Here is a 25689-nt window from a genome sequence, read left to right on the forward strand (position 1 = left end):
ATTCTGTAGGACAGTATAACAAATTATTTTTACAAAATTGCTGAAAGATCTAGAATTCTAAGAATCTTTCCCTATGATTTGTGCCCTGACATTATCCGATGAGTTTTGTCAGAACTCTTTTCTAACTTGCTATGTATTTAATATGCTGTGATATAGTAACAGATAAAAAATATGAGGACAGCTTAGCCAGTTGTCCTGATGTATTAGAAATACTACCAAGTTAGACTGTGAGTGAACACTTACATCTCCCATTTGTACCTGCATTGGAGAAATCAAACATTGACCGACTTCATGACATTTTTTCCTAATCTACTGTTTAGACATTATATATTGATTCAAAATAAATACATAGAGTGCATGGTCCCTGGACATACAGCACTGTTCAGTATTTTCATAGGAATATGGACTGTAACCCTCTGAATGTCTTCAAGTCTTTCCTATGTGTTTCAGTATAAACAATATCACTGAAGTTACAGCATTTGTTCTCAAGGGCTTCATAGACAATTCTCACCTGCAGACCATTCTCTTTTTCCTGTTTCTACCTATTTACCTTTCTACTGTTATGGCAAACATAGGGCTGATTCTATTGATCATTGAGGATTACCAGCTGCACAACCCAATGTACTATTTTTTGACTGTTTTATCATTTGTGGATGCCTGTTTTTCTATTGTTATTACTCCAAAAATGTTAGGAGATTTTATGTCAAAAAGGAAAGTCATTTTATTTCTTGAATATGTAGTGCAGATGTTTCTTGCTGTTACTTTTGGGACTCCAGAATGCTTTCTCTTGGCAGCAATGACATATGACAGCTATGTAGCCATCTACAACCCGCTACTGTACTCCGTGAGCATGACACCCAGGGTCTATGTGTCACTCATCGCCACTTTCTGTGTTGGGAGACTTTTGCATTCCACAGTACATACAGTGGCAAATTTTGCTCTATCCTTCTGTGGGCCCAATGAAATTAGACATATCTTTTGTGATATCCCTCCTCTTCTTGCCATTTCCTGTTCTGGCACTCATACCAATGAGCTGCTACTCTTTCTCTTTGTGTGCTCCATTGAAGTGGTCACGATTCTGATTGTCCTTATCTCCTTTGGCTTCATCCTTTTGGCCATTCTGAGGATGTGTTCTGCTGAAGGGAGGAGGAAAGTGTTCTCTACATGTGGCTCTCACCTAACTGGAGTGTCCATTTATCAAGGTACCACCCTCTTCATGTATGTGAGACCGAGTTCCAGCTATGCTGTGGAGCATGACATGATAGTGTCCATGCGTTACTCCATTGTCATTCCCATACTGAATCCTGTCATCTACAGTTTGAGGAACAAAGATGTCAAAGAGGCAATAAAAAGACTGTTCAGAAAATGTGTGTGTAGGGATCAAGTGAATTTTTCTCAGCAAAATTTGAACTGAATAATCTTGTTTTAGATAAGCAGTGTTGCTATTCTTATTGAAACTTTACAAATAAAGATCTTAGTCTAACTATGCAGTTTTCCACACTTGTGTATATTTCTTTCTTTCTTTCTGAGTTCATACACACATACATAGATGAATGCATATGTTCATGTGTGATAATACTGGTTCCATTAGTTCTCTGGGATTGCAATAAGAAAATGTCATAGATGGAATTGTTTTAACAGCACAGATATATTTTCTTGGTTTTGGATACTAGAAATCAAAAACCAAGGTGTTGGCAGGGTGCTTTCTTCTGAGGCTTCTCCTTGTGGATTTTGGGTATTCAGCTTTACCCTCTGTCTTCATGTAGCCTTTCTGCCTGATGTGTCTGTGTTCTAATCTGTCTTCTCTGTAAGAACAAAGATCATATTGGATTAAGGTTTTAATTTTTATCTAATTACCATTTACATTAATATACTGACATTCTGAGGTATAGTAGGAGTAGACAACTGTTGTCCCTAATTGATTTTCAGTAATATTAAACTGATAAAATAATAAGATGAGCAGTTATTATTGCTAGATACTAGAGAGAAAAATGAATTCCTTCTAGTCAAGTTGGGGAAATAAAATAATAAAATATAGCACTTAAAGTGTTATAATTTTAAAAATTAAATAGTATTTGTGAAAAAATGAAAAGAGTAGCAATGTATTCAACATAAAGACATGATAAAGGTATAGGATGATAAATATATTAATATATCTAAATCAGTCACATACTGCTCATATTCATGCATCAAAATATCCAAATCTACTTCAAAATTTCCATAAATACATAATTAAAACTTAAAAATCCATTCAATTCTTGAATTAGCCGAATATGAACAAAAAATTACAGTAAGAATAATCCAGGAGGGCCAGGGATTTATCTCAGTGGTTTTGCTGCCTGCCACTCAAGTGCAAGGACCTGAGTTCAATCCTCAGTACCAAAAAAAAATAAAATAAAATAAAATTTAAAAAAATAAGAATAATCCAGGAGAGAGAAAGTACATATGGAAAAAAAGAGGGAAATAGGTAGAGGGAAAGGAAGAGTGGGAGGAGGTGAAAAACAGCCACAATTTAAATGTGATGCTCTAGTAATTAAACTACATCATGGTCTACACTGAAAGGGATTTTAAATTTTTTATTAGGCTTTGGTTGCTGCAGTGAAGGCATACTTACTTATAAGTATTGCTCTGCTGTCATGAACAGCACTGCACATGACCTGATTTGGATTCAATGTTAGAAAATCTTGGGTAAGAAAATATTTCTCACACTTTCTTGCAGTCACCTCCTACTGAGGTGATAGTGACATAGAAATTCAGCCTCACCCCCTCATTTGGCTGAAACCTCCGTGTAACCAGTTAGTTACACAGTTGGATACTGGCTTTTAATCTCCAAAGTAGCTTATTGATAAATAACACTGTCCTTCCACAAGTCCAACAATATAATAATTAACAGAAACAGTTCCTTTGTCCACAGTAGTCATTTCTGAAAATGTGGGGACATTTGCACATTTTCTTGAGTCATTTTTATATATACGTGCAAATTGATTTGTTCATGACTTCATGAAAGATTCACAATAGCATTTGCCTCTAATTCTCATTATATACATTGTTAAATTCGCCCTTTCATCATCTTGGATTTTCATACTCAATAACATATTTCAGCTTTACTATTATTACTTTAATTTTGTCATTGTTTTCAAGACAACATATGTCTTTTTTTTTTTTTTTTTTGGTACCGGGGCTTGAACTCAGGACCTTGTGCTTGCAAGGCAGGCACCAGAACCACTGAGCTAAATCCCCAGCCCAACATATGTTTTGATTATATAGAACAAGAATACGTTTTTGCCCACTGAATTCATTACAAAAGTTATATTAGTGCTAATCATTTCCACTCATTTGTTTTTAATAAAATAAAAATAAAATGAAGTACACTAAAAGAGTAAAACATTACACAAAGATAGGCTGTAGATGAAGCCCATCACCCTCCCAAACCAGAATGGAGGTACTGCCCCATGTGATTCTCATCTGTGACCACAGATGCATCTAGGGAAAACTGGGGTATCCTCCAATGCATAATACATGGGGGTTTTGGTTAATAATAGGCTAATGTATCAGGTCATGGTAGGTTGTACTGTAGCCATGAGATGAGGATAAGATCCTGAACACACAGTATTCTAATAATGATGCAAATCAATAAGTACATATTCAAAAAAATTGGAGCAAAAAGGATGCATCAATGGAAAAATTGCTCTTGTGTAAACAAGGCTTGAGTTGATTCATTTCCTTTGAATTTTTAAAATATTTTTTCTAATGAGTGTGTGTTATTTCTGTGGGCAAATTGGACTTGTAAGAAAAAATGTTCCTAGTGAAAATTTTATTGTTCCATCTTTGAGTGCATCAATCATAAAATGACCATGTCTCTGGAATTTTTTTTGTCCTGCACCCTAGTCAAAACTTCTTGATTCTTCCTTTGAATGTAAATATTATTCTCTGTAAGTTTATGTAACTATGTATCAATGTGAGAAGTTAGTAAATTGAGTTTGGCAACTTAGAGTATCACAGGAGAAGATAAGTATGCTCTTTAATGTGGAGCCTCTAGGAAAAAAAAAACCAAACATTCTGTCCATTTAATCATCAAACTTTTGTCCTTGGAATCACTCAAAGCAGTCTTCCTTGGAAATGGCTCCCTGAGGATGACCAAATGCTGCAGTATTCCACATGTCCATCATATAAGGATCCCTGCAATTAACAGCCTTGGAGAGAAGGAATGAACTGTTCTGATTATTTTCACAGTTGCTTCCTTGAATTCTCTGTAGACAAATCTTCTTGATAAATTTTGCAGTTCAATACCACATGAACAAAATTTCTACTGTGATATAATTAACCTCAGAATGAAAAAGGAATACACAGGAATATTAAGTTAAATTATGTCAGAAAAATAAATACTATACCAATGAAGGTTTCAACTCCTGAAATCTAAGTTTTACAAATTTCCAAGCAGATATTATTGGAAGAAGTTTCTTTTTTTCAGTCTTTGTCTCGCAGTAAGTATCATTCTTTTTTCTTTTTTTGTTTTCTTTTTTGGTCTTTCTTTTTTCTTTAATTCTTAAGTTCTTTTATTGGTACATTTTAGGTATACAATGCATTTACATTTATCATTGGGTGTTTGTACCTGTACATGATGTATCTTGGTTCTTATTTTTTCCCCCATTACCTGTGCACCCTTCTCCTCCTCAACACTTCCCTATTTACATAGACTTTATTTCCATGTTTTTTTCTTTTTTCATCATTTTTCCTTTCCCTTCTTTCCTTTCACCTTCCCCTCCCTTCACCCCTACCCCTTTGGACCTTTCTTCCTATTTCAAATTATCAATTATTTATTTTAATCATTTTTACCCAGTGTAAGTAAGTGTCATTCTTAAATTGGAGGAAATTACACTAGATGAAATAAAATGGGAATTTTATCAGATTAGCATGGATGGATACATATATCATTTAACCTTGCCATGAATAATGTTATGGTTTGCAAAGCAGCAATATAGAATGGGTGGAAACAAAGTATGCAAGCAATGTACATTTTCTGAAAATGTAATTTATGCAAGAAAATTGATTTTGAATAGATGTAAAGAAAATACATCATTATCAGAATTGAAGGTCCTTATTGCCTTTATTGCCCCCAAAATAGATAGAGAAAATTTAATTGGTGGGAAGAAAAGAATGTATTCCTCCCTAAGCCAAAGGAGACAGAGAGGTCCCTTTCGGCATCAGAGTTCTATCTGCGAGTTTTGAGGCGCAAGGGCTTTTATGCCAAGGTCACCCCAAGCTCCCTTCCTCCCATGTCCAAATTAAACCAGATATTGAACTCCTGGGGTTGTATCTGAATATTCTTTTAAGTAGGACACAATATTTTTCTGTCAGATCATTACTTTTCAGTCCAATTGCTGAGGGGAGGACAGGAAGAGGTGCCTTTTCCTGCTCTTGGCCAGAGAACATGGGAGAAGTAGCCAATCTTTAAAATCCTAATAGTTAAAGGATTATTTTACTTTCTCAGTCACATCTTCGGGAATTTGAAATTCTATACACACAATAATCTTACTTTGCCTCAGTGAAATCCCAAGACTAGAATTATTTCAACTAGTATGGGAAGGCATTGAGAATTAAAACACAGGAAATAATATATAAAAATTGATTTTAGCATAAATAATTATGCATTCACTAAAACTATTTATACCAGAAGCACAATATCATAAGCATGTTCTCTGGGGTGAAAGTATTTTGATAGAATCACAGTGTCAACCTGTAATTGCTCTGATTTTACATTAGAACATTTTATGCCCTTTTTCTGCACTAAAATATGTGGAAAACAGTCCCGGAGGTACAATATTTTCATGTGAATTAAATGTGTTAATGAAGGAAAGTGTTTACAATACTATCAGGTTCATTCTGAACACAAGATCCTTTGAATATAAAAGAATCAAATGCCAATATATCCTACAGCTATACATAACAACTAAATAGCTTTGCTCATATTCTGTATATTTATATCCATGAATGGAAACATCATACTAATTATAAAAATGCCACTCATGAAAATAAAAACATTTTTCAGGTCAATTAAGCTAAATATCAACTTTGATTATTCAACCATTAGTGCAGTAGGACACCACGGGTAGATGGAACTCCACCAGTGTGCCTGACTTCATGTTCATTTGGCTGACAGACTCTGGAGAGACACAGCAGGTCCTCTCCAGGCTCTTTCTGCTGATTTACCTGATCATGGTGCTGGGGAACCTGGGGATGATACTGATCATCCACCTGGATCCACAGCTTCACATTCCTATGTACTTTATTCTCACTCACCTGTCACTTGTCGACCTCAGTTACTCAAGTGTCATCACCCCTAAAACTTTACAGACCCTACTGATTTCCACCAAGAGCATCTCCTTCCTGGATGCTTCACACAGATGTACTTTTTTGTTATCTTTGTTGCTGCTGAATATTTGCTTCTCTCCTCCATGGCCTATGATTGCTATGTAGCTATCTGCAGCCCCCTGCACTATCCAATCATTATGTCCACAAGACTGTGCCATGCCCTGCTTGCTGGCTCCTATGTGATTGCCTTTGTGGATTCCACCATCAATGTGGTTTTCATGAGCAGACTGTATTTCTGCAAGTCTAATGTCATCCAGCACTTCTTCTGTGACATATCTCCGATTTTAACCCTGTTCTGCTGTGACACGTTTGAGGTTGAACTCATTATATATATTTGTGGTGGATCCAATGTAGTACTGTCCCTCATTATCAGATCTGGATCCTATGTGTCCATCCTCTCCACTATCCTGAAAATTAATTCCACTGTTGGAAAGAAGAAAGCCTTCTCCACCTGTGTCTCTCATCTCCTGGGAGTCACCATCTTCTACAGCATTATGATCTTACCTAAAACCCAAGACATCCTACTCCTTGGGAAAAGATCAGTTGGCTTCTGTATTTTACATGATTGTGATCCCCATGCTGAGCCCTCTCATTTACAGTCTCAGAAACAAAGAGGTGAAAAGAGCCATTGTTAGAGTCCTGCAGAAGAAAGAGGGCAGCTGGAAATTAAAATAACAGTGGCACTAAGCATTTATACACTTGTCCACTTGTAATTTTTTTTTTCCAGGAAATTATTTGGTCTCTCCTGTAAATAGCTGATATTTTTTCCTCTACTCTTACACTTGACTTAAGCATAGACATTTCAAAAGACATGTTTTTACAAATTCATCTTGTAATTTTCAGTCTGTACTGTTAAATCTATGATGTAATAAACCTGTGATTTAAAGGTGATTATTATGCAAAATAAGAAAATATTGTAATTTTAAAACTATATTATGTAGTATCTGTGAGTAGTCCAACGATAGAGAATTTTAGAATGAAAGAACACTACATTTTCCAGAAATCATTCTGTTTATAGAGATTATCAGCAGCAAGGTTTGGCACGCTGGCTTTCAAGTCAAGATTACAGCATTTAGATTCTAGATCTGGTACATTTCAACCTCCATGAATTCAGTGCACTGCAAAGGTCCAGTGTTCCCACCTGCACGGTAATTCCATGTCCTTCTAAGCAGAAGATGGTTGTAAAGCTTTTCAGACAATAGCAGTAAATACTGGCAAATATCATCAGAGGTTTTACCAGTCTCTATAATTCAATTTAATTTACAAACAAACACCAAAAAAAAAAACATAGGCAGTAATTCTTGATTTTTAATTATAAGTAAATAATATATCTAATTAAAGTTAAGTTATAGGAAAATGATATATGTTCAAGGAAATTTGGAAAATAAGTATTAAAGAAAAGAGAAATACTATATCCTTTGTTCACAGTTTTTTGCGTATTTTTCTAGACCATTGCTTATGAATGTATGTCTATATGTTTTAATGTAATTCCTGTCATTTCTTGTACAATCTTTGCTTGTTTTCTTCACTGATTTTAAAATTTAATATCTAATAATCTGTGCAATTAAGATCTTTAAAATTAACATATACTCAGTATATGAGCACAATTACCACTCTCATTGTGTAGTGCTGGAACCTGCAATAGTGCAAATTTAACCAGTAAGCAATAGTAGCTGTTAGGTGTGTTCCTGTGAGACATGTGGAGAACAAACCTTTCTGTGACATGACAGGGGTTTCAGCCACCAGCTTCTTTGCCTTTCTCCTGATGTCTTCAGGTGTGTAGTGCTCTTAAAAAATAAATTCATGATGTTCTTGTTTGCCTCACTTGTTATATGTTTTAAATAATGCTTTTGGAAAGATTTGACATTGAATTTAGAATATGTGAAACTCTATATGCTTAGATCAAGACAAAATAAAAAAAACTCCATATTCCTAAAAACATTTATCTCAATAACTAAAATTGTCATTTAAAATTTCTCTTTGCTATTTTAAAGTTATTGTATAAATAGCTCCATTTTTCAAGTAAGCTATTTTTAAATTTGAGTAACAATTATCATACTGATTATTCTACTCCAAACGTGATTATAAAAATTATTTATTGTTTGAAATTTATTTTTGTAAACATATTTCAACACTTTAGATGCTTAAAGTGCAACATCTCTGCTTTAATGATTAAGTTTCATCAGTGTTTTAGTAAATTAACACTATTAATGAATTTATCCAGATATTTAAAAATATAGTACATTACTAAAATTTTCAAATCAATGACAAAATTATGACTTTACTAATAACAATATTGGTTAAAATCAGTCTTTTCCTTTTATATGTATATTTTCTAAAATCTATATTTGTAGTTATTCCTCATTGTCTTTGTTATCATGGTAAAGAATTTAATAAATAGTTTTGTTCAATATATTGTTTAGTTTCTTCTCTCATTACATAAATATCTTGGCAAATTCATATATTCAAGGGTATTTCCCCTATCCAGTTATTTTTATAAGGTATAGTTTTACCTTATTTTCATTTATGTGTATTTTTATGATTTAGAAAATATATTGTGTCAGTTTTTGTTGATAGAATGTATGACTATGTAGACAACATTTAAGTTAAAGAAATTCTTTAATTTTAATTAAATTAAAGCTAAATCACTTCATGACATAGGGAAGAAACCACTTATATAGTTATTACATGAGAATAATATGACCTAGTGAGCTATTGATCTATTATTAGCAGCTTTCGGAGTAACCAGGGCAGCGCATAGACCTTGAGCATCTATGCATCCAGGAGCAAGCCCTGGGAATTGAGGCACTGGGGCCATGGTCAGGAACTGCACACAGATTATGCATACACCACATTTCCCCCTCACCCTGTCTCCCAAGAGCAGAGGGGCTGAGGGGAGCTGTGGTCCAGGCTCCCCAAGGGCAAACCAGGCAGGGGACAGAGGTCACCACAGAGGGCAGAGTTCAGCTCCAGATTGTAGGAAATGGCTTCTCCCACCTGGACAGAGGCTGAGAAGGAGATGCAGGGAAAGCCAATGTGATTTCCATTTTGCTCCTTCTATTAGGCTTTATCTCACAGTGGAATTCTAGAGGAAATACTGGTCTCCAGTCCAGCTGCCCCCACAAGGAGGCAGAAATACTGTGTTTGTGACAGTGTGTGTGTGTGTAATTGTGTAAGAATTAAAGCTAGTACTTTTGTTGTTATCTTGTTTTGTTAGGTTCTCTCTAGTCAACTTGGTGGAATAAAATAATAAAATATACCACTTAAAGAGTTATAAATTTAAAAATTTAATAGTATTTGTGAAAAAATGAAAAGAGTAGCAATGTATTCAACATAAACACATGATAAAGGTGTAGTTTGATTGTTATGTTAATACATCTGACTCATATTCTCATATTCATGCATCAAAATATCATAATCTACTTCATAATTTGGATAAATATGTAATTAAAAATTAAAATAAAATAAAAAGCCATTCAAAAGGGATGAAAAATTATTGTAAGAAGAATCCAAGAGAGAGAAGATGGTAGGGGCATAGAAAGAGGGAGAGAGAGAAAAAAAGAGGTAAATAAGAACCATGATTGAAATGTGATGCTCCAGTAATTAATCTACACTATTTTAGGGATAAAGACACATAGGCAGGAAGAGAGGGGAACCCCCCCACCCACCCCCCGCAGCTGAAGGAATTCAGATAGCTTGCAGAACAGGCTTAACCACCAGTGAAAAGCTAACAGTCTTTAATGCACCTCCTCTTCATGCTGTACCCTGCAAAGCTTGGTTTGCTAAGATTAAAAGGAAAAAGAACCTTGGCCCTAAGATGTAAAAGGCCCCTGAAAAGAACCTTCCCTGTTGTACCTAGCAATGAGCTAAGTTAATCATTAACCAACCAAGCAGGGGCACCCTCAGCCCAGAGGAAAGATAGGCCCCACCTACTATAAAACCAGCATCTTGAGTCCCCCTTCAATGGTAGCTCCATTTTGGGCACCCCTGGGGGAAGGCAGCTGTACTCTTCCATGCTTGGTGAATAAAAATACAACTTTGCTTCTATGCTTTCATTCTCTATCTTATTCTTCCACAATCTTCTGCATCATTGGGAGAGTCAGGCCCAGGACTGTGGGGACTCTCCACCTATCTTCGCTTGTGACATTTTTGTGGGCTGATCTGGGATCAAGGTAGAGACCAACAAATAGCTTGAAAACATCAGACTCAGTCAGTATACTTAGCCTAATTGACAGTGGACACAGAGGGACACTCTGTCCCTTTCTCGGCTCACTGCTTGGAGTAACCCCCCACCAAGATCTAGCATGATGGACTATTCAAGGGTGTTAGGGGACCCCAGGCCTGGAGGAGTTGTACCTTGTTCCTGACCATTCTGGAGGGAATCCAGGTGTATGCTCAATATAACTTAGTGGCCAGAGGGGAGCTTAAGTGCAGACCAGGCTATGTCAATGAGTATCTCTTCCAGCTCAGTAGATTAGAAAGACCACAGGGTGATTGGGAGGACAGTTGAGGACTCCCATGTTGAAGCAGTCACTCTACCCCTGAGTTTGGGGATCCACATTTTTCAGGGACATATCTAACCTCTATCTGTCTCCATCTGAGTGCTCTTTCCTGGAGGGCTGTGGGTTCTCCACTCAAGCCTGCTCCTTCGGCCAGAGAGAGATCTATGATCATCCCTTCCCAGGTATCTCTAGGGCAATGCAATCTAATTGGCATAGAGCAGGAGCCCTCAGATGTTGAGTCCAACCCTCTTTTGAGTCTCAATTCCAATGCCATCTCTTTGGCCATGAGCCAACTTTCCCTGTCCCGCTTGACTCAGACATTCCACCAGAGTGGTATGTCTGGGGGCCTCTAACCATACTCCACTGTTTTGACATCCTAGAATCTTCCTTTCCTTTGCCCATGGCCCTCTGTTCATATCCTTGCCACTTCTCTCTCCATGGACCAGGCACAGCTCCTAACCTCTTGTGCCAATTCCAGCACCAACTAGAGAGGCCACAAAGTCTAAGAGATTTTTCCCTTAAGCCCATACTTAACCCTTTAAAATTGAGGGCTTATTTGGAGCTCCATGCCTTTGAGGAATGGTGACATCAGAGATATCTGGAATACAGAGGGAGCTACTGTGGGCCTGGCATCAACCCCCAAAAGGGGGAGAGGAAATTTGTCTGTTGCTATAGCCTTCTACTAACATGGGACCCAGATTCCCAGCATCCAGAACTGGGATGTGGTCCTGGGACCTTTTCACCACGAGTCCTCATCCAGAACCCTGTCTGTCCCATCTAGGTCTATTGGAGGAGATAGAGTGGTGCTCTCCTGTCCAATAAGTTACAGGATATGATTACTGATAATCTAAGTTGCAACTTCTACTTGGGAGGGCCAGCAGATCCCACCCAATCAGTTTCTTTCTTCTTTTCTTTTGTTTCCCCTCTCTTCTTGAGTATAACTGTAAGTTCCCTCCATCTCTTTCCTCTCCTAGATGGGGGACAGATCCTCTCTTATGCCTCCAAGTTCTCCTTTGGACTGTCTTCTTAAGAATTGGAAAGACCTAGATCCAGAGAATTTAAAAAAGAGGAGACTGATCTTTCTCTATACTGAGGCATGGGGCTAAGATCCTTTGGGAGATGGAATCCAGTGACCCCCTGGGGGAAGCTTAGATTACAGTACTGTCATACATCTAGATCTCTTTTGCAAGTGAAAAGGAAAATGGAGTGAGACCTTATGTGTCCAGCTCTTTTTTCTCCCGCAGGATCACCCAGAATGGGTCTGGGAGTGTCACATGGAGCCCACTTTACTGCTAAAGTGGCCCCTTGTTTTGCCCCTACCAGAGAAGCACAAACTCTGGGAAGGGATGAATCAGGAACCCACACCTCCTTATAATGGAGAAGCTCCTGTGCTGCCCTTGGCACTTCCATAGGGTCTCTTTTGGGAAGGGACCAATTAACAGATCACCTTCACTTATTCGGAGTTGGGGAACATAAAGAAGGACTTCAGCAATTTGACTTAGGATCCTGATACTTACATAAGGTCCTTTAACTGGGTCACCACCCTCTTTAACTTAAACTGTGAGGAAGTCATGTTCATTCTCAGGGAAACTCTTAGTGATGGAGATGTTGAGAGAGTTCTGGCCACTGCAACTCAGGCAGCTAATTCCCATCACAAGACCCATAGAGGGATGACACTCAGAGAGGGGAGTTGTAAATATGCTCCTGTAGGAGATGAGGCTGCTCCTTGGGCCAATCCCCAGTAGAACAGACCTGATGAAGATGGCACCAAAAAGGATGTCTGATCGTATTTTTGTATTGCATCAAGGAGGGACTAAAAGGGGCTAAACTTAAGCCCATAAGTTACGGAAAATTGAGCCAGATATTTCAGGAAAAGGAAGAAACCCCAACATTTTTCTTCCAACTCCTCCGGGATGCTATGATCAAGTTCACTCAGATTGACCTTGAAAACCCAGAAGGAAAGACCCTATTGCAGTATAAGTAAATAACCTAGTCTGCTCCCAATATCTGCAGAAAACTTCAAAAGCTGATGGCTGACCCAGAAAAGTAGCCCCCCACAGTAGATGAGTTGGTCAGGGAAGCTACCAAGACTTTCTACAACAGGGACATTGAGGTTAAACAAGAGAAGAGGGACAGACATAAACAACTGCTGGCAGCACCCAAGGAAGGAATGCCTGATAAGGCAACTAGGGATCCTACAGGTCCCCACTCCAGAATCTGTAGGTTTTGCAGGTCTCAAGATCATGTAAAGTGAGACTGCCCTCTCTGGAAGGCTAAGAGGCCCCCTAAACCCTCCCAACCTTCTTTCAAGTGTGGAGAAACCCACTGGGCTAATGAATGCTCTCTGAGTCCAAGGCCTTAAAAGTCCCCAGTGAGAGTCCCCAGGGTCTCGAATTTTAGCCCCACTCATTCTAATACTCCCAACCAAACCCTGGGTTACTTTCAAAGTGGGGACACAGACTGTGAGCTTTCTCTTGGACACAGGCACCAGCTTCTCTGTTCTGCCTGAATCATCTGAGCCTCTCTCCTCATGTTCAACCTTGGTTCGAGGAGTTTCAGGACAAACTGTCAAGAGGTTCTTTTCCCAACCTGTCTCTTGTTCTTGGGTAGACTTATACTTCTCCCATTCCTTTTGACCATGCCAGAAACTCCCACTCCCTTGTGGGGAAGGGACATACTGGCCAAGGCCAGAGCTCAACTTCTCCTACCCTTGGGCCTCAATATTCCCTGAGTGTGTCCCCTGCAAGAGGTAGATATTGACCCCACTGTCTGGACTGATGGCCAGTCAGGGAGAAGAGCTGTAAAAGCTACCCCAGTCACCATTCACATTAAAGATCTCTCCACTTCCTTCACCAGAAACAGTATGCACTTAAACCTGAGGTGAGGGAGGGGCTAAAGCCAATCATCCAATCCCTCTTGCATCAGAGATTACTATGGGAAACTGTAAACCCATATAACAGTCCCATTCTTGGGGTCAAGAAGGGACCTAACAAATGGAGATTAGTTCAGGACCTGATTCTTATAAATGAGGCTGTGATCCCATTGCATCCTGTGGTTCCCAACCCTTACACCCTGTTATCTCAAGTACCAGAAAATGCTAAATGGTTTTCAGTTCTGTATTTAAAGGATGCCTTCTTTTACATTACATTAACTTGGAAAAGCAAAGACTACTTTGCATTTGAAAATCCTGGGTGGGACAATTAACATGGACTGTCCTTCCCCAAGGGGTTGAAGACAGTCCCCATCTCTTTCAACTGGCTTTAGCCCAGGATTTGTTAGAATGGAAAAAGAAAAGGGTTGCCTTGTTACAGTATGTGGATCATCTGACATTATGTGGAGAACTTCTAGAAGCAGTAAGAGGGTCCACCAATTCCCTTCTTAATTATCTGGCATCTAGGGGACACAAAGTGTCCCATGGAAAGGCACAGATGTGCCAGGAACAAGTTACCTACTTGGGCTTTTTGATTTCACATGGCAAACAGGCACTAAGCCCAGACAGAACTGAGCCAATTTTGGCTTTCCCCTAACCTGAACATATTAGGCAACTCTGAGGATTTTGGGCCATTATTGACTTTTGTCAGATTTGGATCCCAGGATATGCAGAAAAGGCCTGACCATTATACCAACTTCTCCAGGAGACACAAAAAGCCCAAACCAAATCCTCATTTGGAACCTGGAGGCCAAGAAGGCCTTTCAGACACTGAAAGAGGCCCTGAATGAGGCCCCAGCCCTTGGACTTCCAAATCAAGAAAAATATACATGCTACCTGACTGAGAGACAAGGGGTGGGCCTGGGAGTGTTAACATAAGCTCTGGACCCAGACCCCCCAAACCATAGCCTACTTGAGTAAAGAACTAGATCCTGTCACCAAGGGGTGGCCAGGATGCCTAAAGGCATTGGCCATCACAGGAATTCTGGTTCCAGAGGCACACAAGCTAACATAGGGAAGGGGACTCTTTGTCAAGACCCCTCATGATATCAGGTGGCTCTTAAGGGGTCACCTTCACCCTCAAGTTCCTGATACCTGGATCCCCAAATATGAGGTGTTGCTGTTAGAGGGCCCTGATGTGACCCTAGAGACTTGCCATGGCCTTAACCCTGCCACTTTCTTGCCAAATCCACATGACATAAATGCTCATGATTGTGTTCAAGTTTTGATCCAAACTCAACTACTGAGGACAGGGCTTTATGATCAGCCTGTCCAGGATCCTGAGATAGAACTATTTAGAGATGAGATTTCTTTCATATCCAATGGAGAGAGGAAAGCAGGGTATGTTGTGGTAACTGCCTCAGAGGTTCTTGAGGCAGGCTCCCTCCCCACTGGCACCAGTGCCCAGAAAGTAGATTTGAGAGCCCTGGCTAGGGCACTCCAAGTGGCCAAAGGTAAGAAAGTCAACATCTACACAGACTCTAAATATGCTTACTATATAGTTCATGCCCATGCAGCTATATGGAAAGAGAAGGGATTGCTTTCCTCACAAGGATCTCCCATTAAACATGCTTCAGAGATCCTCTACCTCATTGAGTCCATTCACCTGCCACAGGAGGTAGCTGTCATCCACTGCCCTGGACATCAAGACCCTGTTGCCAAGAGAAATAACGGGGCTAACAGGGAGGCCAAAGTAGCTGCTACCCAACATTTTAAAGGACCCCTTCTGTGGTCAGCTAACTTGCTCGCCCTTACTCCTCCTCAAAATACTGACCAGGAGATACAGTATGCTCAAGAGCAGGAATGGAATCTGAACTCAGATAGGTAGTGGGTCACCTCCACCAAATGGTTTTTCTTACCAGCCACTTTGGCATGGCAAGTTATCAAGAGCCTTCATGACACTTGCCACATAGGCAAAAAAATACTCTCATCCTAGTCAAAAATATTTTCTAAGGAAAGGATTTAGACCAGATAGTACAACAAGTTGTTAAGGGGTGTGAAATCTGTCTGAGGACTAATCCACAAAACCAATGTGTTCAACTCTCTGGACACCAATTTCATGGATCCTATCCAGGGAAGGACTGGCGGATTGACTTTACCCATATACCAGGAAAATCCAACCAATGCCTATAGGTATTTGTGGATGCTCACACTGGGGGGATTGAGGCCTTTCCAACTTGAACTGAAAGGGAAAAGGAGGTGGTCAAGGTCTTAGTCCAGGAAATCATCCCTCAGTTTGAGGTGCCATGGACACTCCAGAGGAACAACGGACTGGCATTCTGGTCCAAGGTCACTCAGGTGGTCTCCCAGGCCCTTGAGATTGACTATCACCTCCATTGTGCATGGAGGCCACAGTCCTCTGGACAGATAGAATGGGCTAATGGGATTCTCAAACAACATCTTTTAAAGCTATCACTGGAATGTAAGGCATCATGGATGTAACTCCTGCCTGTGGCCGTCATCTGGTCCAGAACAACTCTGAGGTTCCAAGGTTTATCTCCCTTTGAGCTCTTCTATGGGAGGCCTTTCCTTTGGAATAATCTCCTCATTAATGAACAGATACACAGAGCTTTACAACAGGTACAAGACCTAGCCCAGTTCCAACACATCCTGTCCATCCCGAGACAGACCAAGCCTGGACCCACTCCCATGGGAGAACCTCTCTTTCACCCAGTAACATTGGTTTTGGTAAAGGCTCTGGATACTCAGAGTCTAGCCCAGCCCCAGTGGGAAGGCCCCTGTGTGGTCCTCTTATCCATGCCCTCGGCTGTCAAGGTTATAAGTCACGACCCCTAGATCAACCATTCCTCAATCAAGCCATGGGCCACCCCCAGAGAGACTAAAGCTCATCCATCATCTAAGCCACTACGAACACAATCTCAGGCAGATATCTACCCATGTCCTATTCCTGTGAACCTGTGGAAGACCTCCATTTCCTCTTCCAAAGGCATAAAGACAAGTAATGCCACTTGACCCTCAGGGATATAAGCACCCTTTGTTCTGAGTTTGTGTGGCACTTGGGTTTGCCATCATTGTCCTCCATTGTTTACAATCTTTTTGTCTCTTTCCCAATGGGTGGAACCATTTTGCATGTAAGAAGGATTACCACTCTACTCCTCCTACTGGTATTGCTCCAGACTTACCATTACTGTTTAGAAAATCCCTGGAATAATAACTCTGTTGTAAGGATGGCACAATCCCTTGCATCTGGATTCCCTAATTTCTGGCTATGTTTCCCAGGGCCCAAAATGGCAGCCCACCTTCCAACTTTCCAGCTCCTTGGTATAGACAGCCCTGAGGAGGTAATCCTATCTGTGAGGTCACTTAATTATTCCAACGTATACATAGACCTCACCCATATACCCACTCTGCAAAACTCTTGGGAGCTAATGTCAAAGGATATTACTGAGACCTTATCCAATCAGCCCCAAATGAATCACCCTCTTCTAAGGACATGACTTGCCTGATAGAACCGGCACCAGAAGTTCCTCTCAGATTTTCTATCAGCACCTTCCTTACCAGTGGCAGACAGCTAAATGCCAGGGATTTTGGGGAGAGATTGGCTGAGTTAAATGCAAAGATGTTGATCTCATACTTCCACAGGTCCACTTTACCACTTGAGTCCAGACCATTACAAGAGGACACAGGACCTTCAGAAGCAGCCTGCCCATCCAGACATCACCCCTACCCCCTGACCACCCGATAGTCTCCATTGACCTTCCTTGGGATAAAATAGAAGCTAAGTACTGGAATTGAATACAGATATCACCACTAGGGGGTGGTCATGCACTTGGCACCCCTCCCTTTCCTTTTGAGATCCCTGTCATAAGTGGCCTTAACTCCCCTGAAGTGAGGCAAAACCTCATGCCTAAGAGCACCCAATAACAAAGTCCATCTCATATGTGCTCATATGGACTCCTATCCCAGCCCTATCGAGCCATAGGACTCCAGTACCTAGACCCTCACACCTGTGTTGGGGCTCAGGAACTTGTCCAACTGAGTCCCCATCCTGAAGGAATATTGAGACTCAATCAGATTTTATTCAATTCTCTGTGGGAAGGGCTTCCTCACCCCGGAACAGAGGCTCAGAATCTGTCTTCCCAATGAAAGAGGGAGCCCATAACCTTCATTGTTCTAGGAATAAAAGCACTCATGGCTGCCTTGGGAGGAATTATCTATGGTGTGGTTGCCAACACAATCCAAATCAAAAACCTCACAGCCATGATGGCCAAGATTGCTGAGTCCATGGGAAGCAACTTCTGAGACCTTCAAAAGTCTCTGGATTCCCTGGCTGAGGTGGATCTAGAATATAGACAGGTTCTTGGCTGGATACTTGCTAGCCAGGGAGGAGTATGTGCCATGCTAAATGGATATTGCTGTGTGTACATAAATAGCTCCTGGGAGGTAGAAACCAGGACATCCATCATTTTGGACAGATCAAATGGCTCCATGATGAGGAACAAGTATACCAACTCTCTTCCCAAGTTTTCACTCAGGTCAAGGGCCTAATTCCAACCCTCAGGTCCTGGGTCTTACCTTTCATAACACCCTTCCTCTCCATCCTACTCATATGTCTCTTTGGCCCATGTATAATTAATTGCCTAACTCACTTCATTGCAGACCACATCAATGCTGTCAAAATGCAGATGGTCCTCCAGATGAAACCTTAAATGGACCTGTCCTCCTACTGGGGACCCTTCAATCAACCTCCTGATGAGTACCCCACCCTGTTTCCTGCCAGGGGCCACTATCAGCAGGAAGTACCTTGAGCAGTTGTTGCCCAAGGTCCCAACAGCAGTTGGTAGGGTGACTCAGAGGGGTACTATAGGGTTAGAGACCCATAGGGAGGGAGAGATGAGGGACCACCCCCACCCTGCTGAAGGATTTCAGATAGCTGGCAGAACAGGCTTAACTACCCATGAAAAGCTAACAGTCTGCAGTTGCACCTCCTTTTCATTATGTACCCTGCAAAGCTTAGTTTGCTAAGATCAAAAGGAAAAAGAACATTGGCCCTAAGATGTAAAAGGCCCCTAAAAAGAGCCTTCCCTGTTGTCCCTAATAATGAGCTAAGTTAATCATTATCCAATCAAGTAGGGGCACCCTTACCCCAGAGGCAGGATAGGCCCTTGACTATAAAACCAACATCTTGAGTCCCCCTTCAATGGTTGCTCCATTTCGGGCACCCCTGCCTGTCTCTCTGAGAGAAGGCAGCTGTACTCTTGTGTGCTTGCTGAATAAAAGTACAACTTTGCTTCTACACTTTCAGTCTCTATCTGATTCTTCCACAACCTTCTGAATCATCAATAGAGTCGGGCCCAGGGACTCTCCACCTGTCTCGGCCTGCGACATTATCATTTACATTGAAAGGGATTTTAAATCCTTTATGAGACTTTGGTTGCTGGTGTGGTTTCATACTTACTTATAAAAATTGCTCTGCTGTCATGAACAGCACTACACATGACCTGATTTGGATTCAACACTAGATAATCTTGGATAAGAAAGCATTCCTCAGTGTCTTGCAATCACAACCTACTGAGGGGTTACTGACATAAAAATTCACTTCACCCCCTCATTTGGCTGAAACCTCAGTGTGCCCAGTTAGACACATGGTTGGATACTGGTGTTTAATCTCCAAAGTAGCCTGTCTCTGAATAAATTAAGTTACTGATGAATAACAGTGGCTTTTCACAAGTCCAACAATATAATAATTAACAGAAACAGTTCCTTTATGCACAGTAGTCATCTCTGAAAATGTAGGGACATTTGCACATTTTCCTGAGAGAGTCATTTTTATATATACATGAAAATTGATTTGTTCATAACTTCATGCAAGATTCACAATAGCATTTGCCACTAATTCTCATTGTGTACATTGTCAAATTCTCCCTTTGCTTCATCATCTTGGATTTTCATACTCAATAATATATTTCAGCTTTACTATTATATTTTAATTTCCTCTTATTGTTTTCAAGACAACATATGACTTGATTATGTAGAACAAGAGGTTTTGCCCACTGAATTCATTACAAAAGTTATGTTAGTCTCAGTGCCAATTAATCATTTCCACTCATTTGTTTTTAATAAAATAAAAATAAAATGAAGTACACTATATATTTGTTTGCTGCTTTTACTTCTTTGTCTGAGAAATATCTGTTCATTTCAGATGCCCATTTTTGAATTGGGTCTTTGAATTTGGGGGGGGTCTGATTTTTTCATTCTTTATATATTCTAGATAGTAGTCCTTTGTCTGAGGTACAGCTGCTAAAAATTTTTCCCATATTGCAGGTTGTCTGTTAGCTCTGTTGGTACTTTCTTTTGCAGTGCAGAAGCTTTTTAATAAGATGAGATTCCAATTGTTGATTCTTTCTGCTAGTTCCTGTGCTGCTGAGGTTTTTGTTCATGAAGACTTTTCCTATGCCAATGTATTCAAGAGTTCCACCTAACTTATCTTCCAGCAAGTTTAGTGTTTCTGTTTTAATATTTATATCTTTAATCCTCTTCAATCTTAGTTTAGTGCACGGTGATAGGTATGGGTCTAGTTTTAATCTTTGGCAGGTTGAAATCCATTTTTTCAAACACCATTTATTAAATAGGCTATCTTTCCTCCGATGATGGTGGTTGGCTCCTTTGTGAAAGATGAGGAGGCTGAATATGTCTGGAGTTGCCTCTGCATCTTCTAATCTGTTCCACGGATCCTCAGGTCTGTTCTGTGCCAGTACCATGCTGTTTTTATCACAGTAGTTTTGTAGTATAGTTTCATGTTGGGGATTGTGATATCCCCAGCAATGTCTCTGTTGCTTAAAATTGCTTTAGCTATTCTAGGTCTCTTATGATTCCAAATGAAGTTTTGGATTGTTTTCTCTAGTTCTGTGAAGTATATTGTTGGAATTTCAATTGGCATTGCATTGAATCTATATAGTAGTTTTGGAAGTATGGCCATTTTCACTATATTGGTTCTTCCTACCCAGGAGCAAGGGATGTTTTTGCATTTTCTGTATCCTCTTTGATCTCCCTTTTTCAGAGTGCATCATCACTGGTCATTCTAGAGATGTAGATGAAAACAACACTGAGATTTCACCTCACCCCAGAAAGAATGGCTACTATCAAGAAATCAACCAATAACAAATGTTGGCAATGGTGTGGGGAGAAAGGAACCATTCACCATTGCTGGTGGGAGTGTAGACTGGTGCAACCACTGTGGAAATCAGTATGCAGATACCTCAAAGAACTAGGACTGGAAGTCCCATTTGACCCCGCTATTCCACTGCTGGGGATCTTCCCCAAAGAATTCAAAGAATCATACCACAGTGATATATGTGCACCCATGTTCATAGTAGCACAGTTTGTAATAGCTGAAGCTTGGAAGCAGCCCAAGTGCCCATCAACTGGAAACTGGATAAAGATTTTTTTTTATATAAAATGGAATACTTCTCAGCCATAAAGAATGAAAAACTAGAGTCATTTATAGCCAAATGGATGCATATTGAGGCCATATTCTTAAGTAAAATAAATAGGACACATGTGTAAATACTGAATAGTTTCTCTAGTGTGAGAAACTGATAGTGTAAACAAGGGGTAAAATGATTAAGATGAATAATTGATAATTTGAAATAGGAAAAAAGGTCCAAAGAAGAAGGGGTGAAGGGAGGGGAAGGGGAAAGGAAAGGAGGGAAAGGAAAAACTGTGGGAAAAGAAAAACATGGAAATGATGTCTGTGTAAATAAGGAAGGGTGGAGGGGGTGAAGGGTGCACAGGTAATGGGGAAAAAGTAAGAACCAAGATACATCACGTACAGGTACAAACACCCAATGATATATGTAAATGAATTATGTACCTAAAATGTACCAATAAAAGAACTTAAGAGAAAAATTAAGTACACTAAAAGAGTAAAACATCACAAAAAGATGGCCTGTAGATGAAGCCCATCACACTCCCAAACCAGAATGGAGGTTGTGCCCTGCTTCTGAGAGGTCTCAAGATGCAATTCTCAGCTGAGACCACTGGTGCATCTAGGGAAGACTGGGGTATCTTTCAGTACATAATACATGGGGGTGTTGGTTAATAATAGACTAACATAGCAAGTCATGGTAGGTTGTACTTTAGCCATGACATGAGTATAAGATCCTGAACACAGAGTATTCTAATAATGATGCAGATCTATAAATACACATTCAAAAAATTGAGGCAAAAAGGATGCATCATTGGAAAAATTGCTCTTGTGTATACAAAATGTTAAAAAAGCTTGAGTTGGTTCATTTACTTCTTTGAATTATTTTATTTTGTATTATTTTTCTAATGAGTATGTGTTACTTCTATAGCCAAATTGTACATATAAGCATAAAATGTTCAAGTGAAAATTTTATTGTTCTATTTTTGAGTGTGTCAGTCATAAAATAAGGATACATCTGGATTTTTTTTCTCCTGTATCCTAGTCAAAACTTAATTCATCCTTTGAATGTAAATATTATTCTCTGTAAGTTTATGTAACTATGTGTCAATGTGAGAAGTTAGCAAATGGTGTTTGACAACTTAGAATATCACAGGAGAAGATGAGTATGCTCTTAAATGTGGAGCTTCTAGGAGAAAACCAAACAAAAATCTCATCTATTTAATCCTTGAATTATTGTCCTTTGAATTATGCCAAGCAGTCTTTGTTGGAAGTGGTTCCCTGAAGACTACCAAATGCTGCAATATTCTGAATGCCTATTATATAAGGATTCCTGCAATTACCAGCCTGGGAGGGAAGTCATGAACTGCTCTGTTTATTTTCACAGTTTCTCCCTTGAACTCTGCAGACAAAGCTTCCTAATAAATTTTCCATTTCACTACCATATGAACAAAATTTCTACTATGATATAATTAACCTCAGAATGAAAAATGAATATACAGGAACATAAAGTTAAATGGCGTCAGAAATATAAATATTATACCAAAGAAATTTCAACTCCTAAAATCTAAATTTGACAAATTCCCAAGCACATACCACTGGAAGAAGGTTTTCTTTCAGTCTTTACAAAACAGTAAGTGTTATTCTTAAAATTGGAGGGAATTATACTAGATAAAATAAAATGGGGATTTTATTAGACTAATATGCATGCATCCACATACTATTTAAACTTTACTATGAATAATGCTATGATTTGCAAAGCAGTAACATAGAATTCAAGGAAACAAAGTGTGCAAGCAATGTACACTTTCTGAAAATGTAATTTATGCAAGAAAATTGATTTTGAATAGATGTTAAGAAAATATATCATTATCAGAATTGAAGGTCCTTATTGCCTTTATTCCCTCTAAAATAGATGGAGAAAATTTATTTGGTGGAAAGAAAAGAATGTATTCCTCCCTAAGCCAAAGGAGACTGAGAGGTCCTTTTTGGCATCAGAGTTCTATCTCTGAGTTTTTAGGTGCAAGGATTTTTATGCAAGGTCACCTCAAGCTCCCTTCTTTGTCCAAATTGAACCAGATGTTGAACTCCTGGTGTCATATGTGAATATTCTTTTCAGTGGAACATAATATTTTTCTGTCAGATCATTACTTTTCAGTCCAGTTGCTGATGGGAGGACAGGAAGGGGTGCCTTTTTCTGGTTTTGGCCAGAGGATGTGGAAAAAGTTGCCAATCTTTAAAATCCTAATGAGTAAAGAAGTATTTCACTCTCTCAGTTACCACATCCTCAGGAATTTGGCATTCTACACACCCAGTAATCTTACTGCGCCTCAGTGAAATCCCAAGACTAGAATTATTTCAATTAGTATGGGAAGGGATTGGGAATTAAAACACAGGAAATAATACATAAAATTGATTTTAGCATACAAAATTACACATTCTTACTCAGATTTGCTAAAACTACTTATACCAGAATCACAATATTATAAGCATGTTTGTGGGGTTGAAAATATCTTGGTAGAATCACAGTGTCAACCTGTAATTGCTCTGATTTTACATTAGTAACATTTTGTGCCCTTTTTCTCCACTAAAATATGTGGGAAAGAGTTCCTGTGGCACAATATTTTCAAGTGCATTAAATGTGTTAATGAAGGAAAGGGTTTGCAATAGTATCAGGTTCATTCTGAACAAAAGATGTAACCTTTCAATCAAAAAGAATCAAACATCAATATATTCCCATACTTATACATAACAATCAAGTATTTTTGCTCATGTTATGTGTAGTTTTTATGCATGAATGGAAACATTACACTAATTATAAAAAATTCTACTCATGAAAATAAAAACACTTTTTTGCAGTCAAGTAAGCTAAGTATCAACTTTGATTATTCAACCACTAGTGCAGTAGGACACCATGGGTAGATGGAACTCCACCAGTGTGCCTGACTTCATGCTCATGGGATTGACTGATTCTGCAGAGACACAGCTGGTCCTCTCCATGCTCTTTCTCCTGATTTACCTGATCATGATGCTGGGGAACACGGGGATGATACTGATCATTTACCTGGATCCACAGCTTCACACCCCCATGTACTTTTTTCTCACTCATCTGTCATTTCTCAACCTCAGCTACTCAAGTCACCCCTAAAACCTTACAGAACTTACTGACTTCAACCAAGAGCATCTCCTTCCTGGGCTGCTTCACAAAGATGTTCTTTTGTGTTACCTTTGTTGCTGCTGAATGTTTCCTTCTCTCCTCCATGGCCTATGATTGCTATGTAGCTATCTCCAGCCCCCTGCACTATCCAGTCATTATGTCCTCAGTACTGTGCCATGCCCTGCTTGCTGGATCCTATGTGATTGGCTTTGTGGGTTCCACTCTCAATGTTGTTTTCATGAGCAGAATGTATTTCTGCAAGTTTAGTGTCATCCAGCACTTCTTCTTTGACACATCCCCTATTTTAACCCTGTCATGCCGTGACACATTTGAGGTTGAACTCATCATATTCATGTGTGCTGGCTCCACCATAGTGCTGTCCCTCTTTATCATATCTGAATCCTATGTGTCATTCCTCTCCACCATCCTGAAAATTAATTCCACTGCTGGAAAAAAGAAAGCCTCTCCACCTGTGCCTCCCATCTCCTGGGAGTCACCATCTTCTACAGCACTATGATCCTTACTTACCTCAAACCCAAGACTTCCTACTCCTTGGGAAGGGATCAGGTGACTTCTGTGTTTTACACAATTGTGATCCCCATGCTGAGCCCTCTCATTTACAGTCTCAGAAACAAAGAGGTGAAAAGTGCTGTTGTTAGAGTCCTGCAGGAGAGATAGGTGCAAGAAATTACAGTAAGAGGGACACTAAGCATTTACCCTTGTCCACTTGTCTTTCTTTTTTCTTTATTCTTTTCCAGGAAATTCTTTGGTCTCTTTCTGTAAATAGCTGCTATTTTTTCCTCTCTGCTTGCCCTTGACTTAGGCATAGACATTTCAAAGGACATATTTTTACAAATTAATCTTGTAATTTTCAGTCTGTATTAAATGTTACATCTATGATGTAATAAACCTGTGATTTAAATGCAATTACTGTGCAAAACAAGAAAATGTTGTAATTTTAAAATATTATATAGTATCTGTGCATACTCCAATGATAGAGAATTTAGAATGAAAAAGCACTACATTTTCCAAAATAATTCTGTTTATAGAGATTATCAGCAGCAAGGTTTGGAGCGCTGGCTTTCAAGTCAAGATAACAGCATTTAGATTCTAGATCTGGTACATTTCAACCTCCATGAATTCAGTGCACTGCAAAGGTCCAGTGTTCCCACCTGCACGGTAATTCCATGTCCTTCTAAGCAGAAGGTGGATGTAAAACTTTTCAGACAATAACAATAAATGCTGACAAATATCATCAGAGGAACTGCAGTTCTGTAATACTTCCATATTTCTGAACAGTAGTCCTTCATGTTTTACCAATCTGTATAATTCAATTTAATTT

The 25689-nt window shown here is 39.4% G+C and overlaps 1 protein-coding gene and 1 pseudogene across 1 annotated transcript; both read left to right on the forward strand.

Annotated features, from left to right (window-relative positions):
* The first annotated feature begins 619 nt into the window (after window positions 1-619).
* On the forward strand, window positions 620-15631 carry LOC101710840 (olfactory receptor 5T7-like). The gene is made up of 2 exons (XM_087207876.1): window positions 620-1367; window positions 14889-15631. The coding sequence occupies exons 1-2, from the start codon at window positions 620-622 to the stop codon at window positions 15629-15631; spliced, it is 1491 nt and encodes a 496-aa protein (XP_087064002.1).
* An 8473-nt stretch (window positions 15632-24104) lies between these two features.
* On the forward strand, window positions 24105-25025 carry LOC147828894 (olfactory receptor 8H1-like; annotated as a pseudogene).
* Window positions 25026-25689: the final 664 nt, after the last annotated feature.

Source organism: Heterocephalus glaber, unplaced genomic scaffold (genome assembly GCF_053883595.1).
Source record: "Heterocephalus glaber isolate CG9 unplaced genomic scaffold, H.glaber_assembly_v1.0 deba00000896, whole genome shotgun sequence".
NCBI lineage: Eukaryota > Metazoa > Chordata > Mammalia > Rodentia > Bathyergidae > Heterocephalus > Heterocephalus glaber.

Coding starts and splice junctions, on each gene's coding strand:
- LOC101710840 (XM_087207876.1), top strand. CDS start 620: ATGTACTATTTTTTGACTGTTTTATCATTTGTGGATGCCTGTTTTTCT. Junction 1,368..14,888: donor AAAAAGACTGTTCAGAAAAT/GTGTGTGTAGGG, acceptor TTCACCCTCAAG/TTCCTGATACCTGGATCCCC.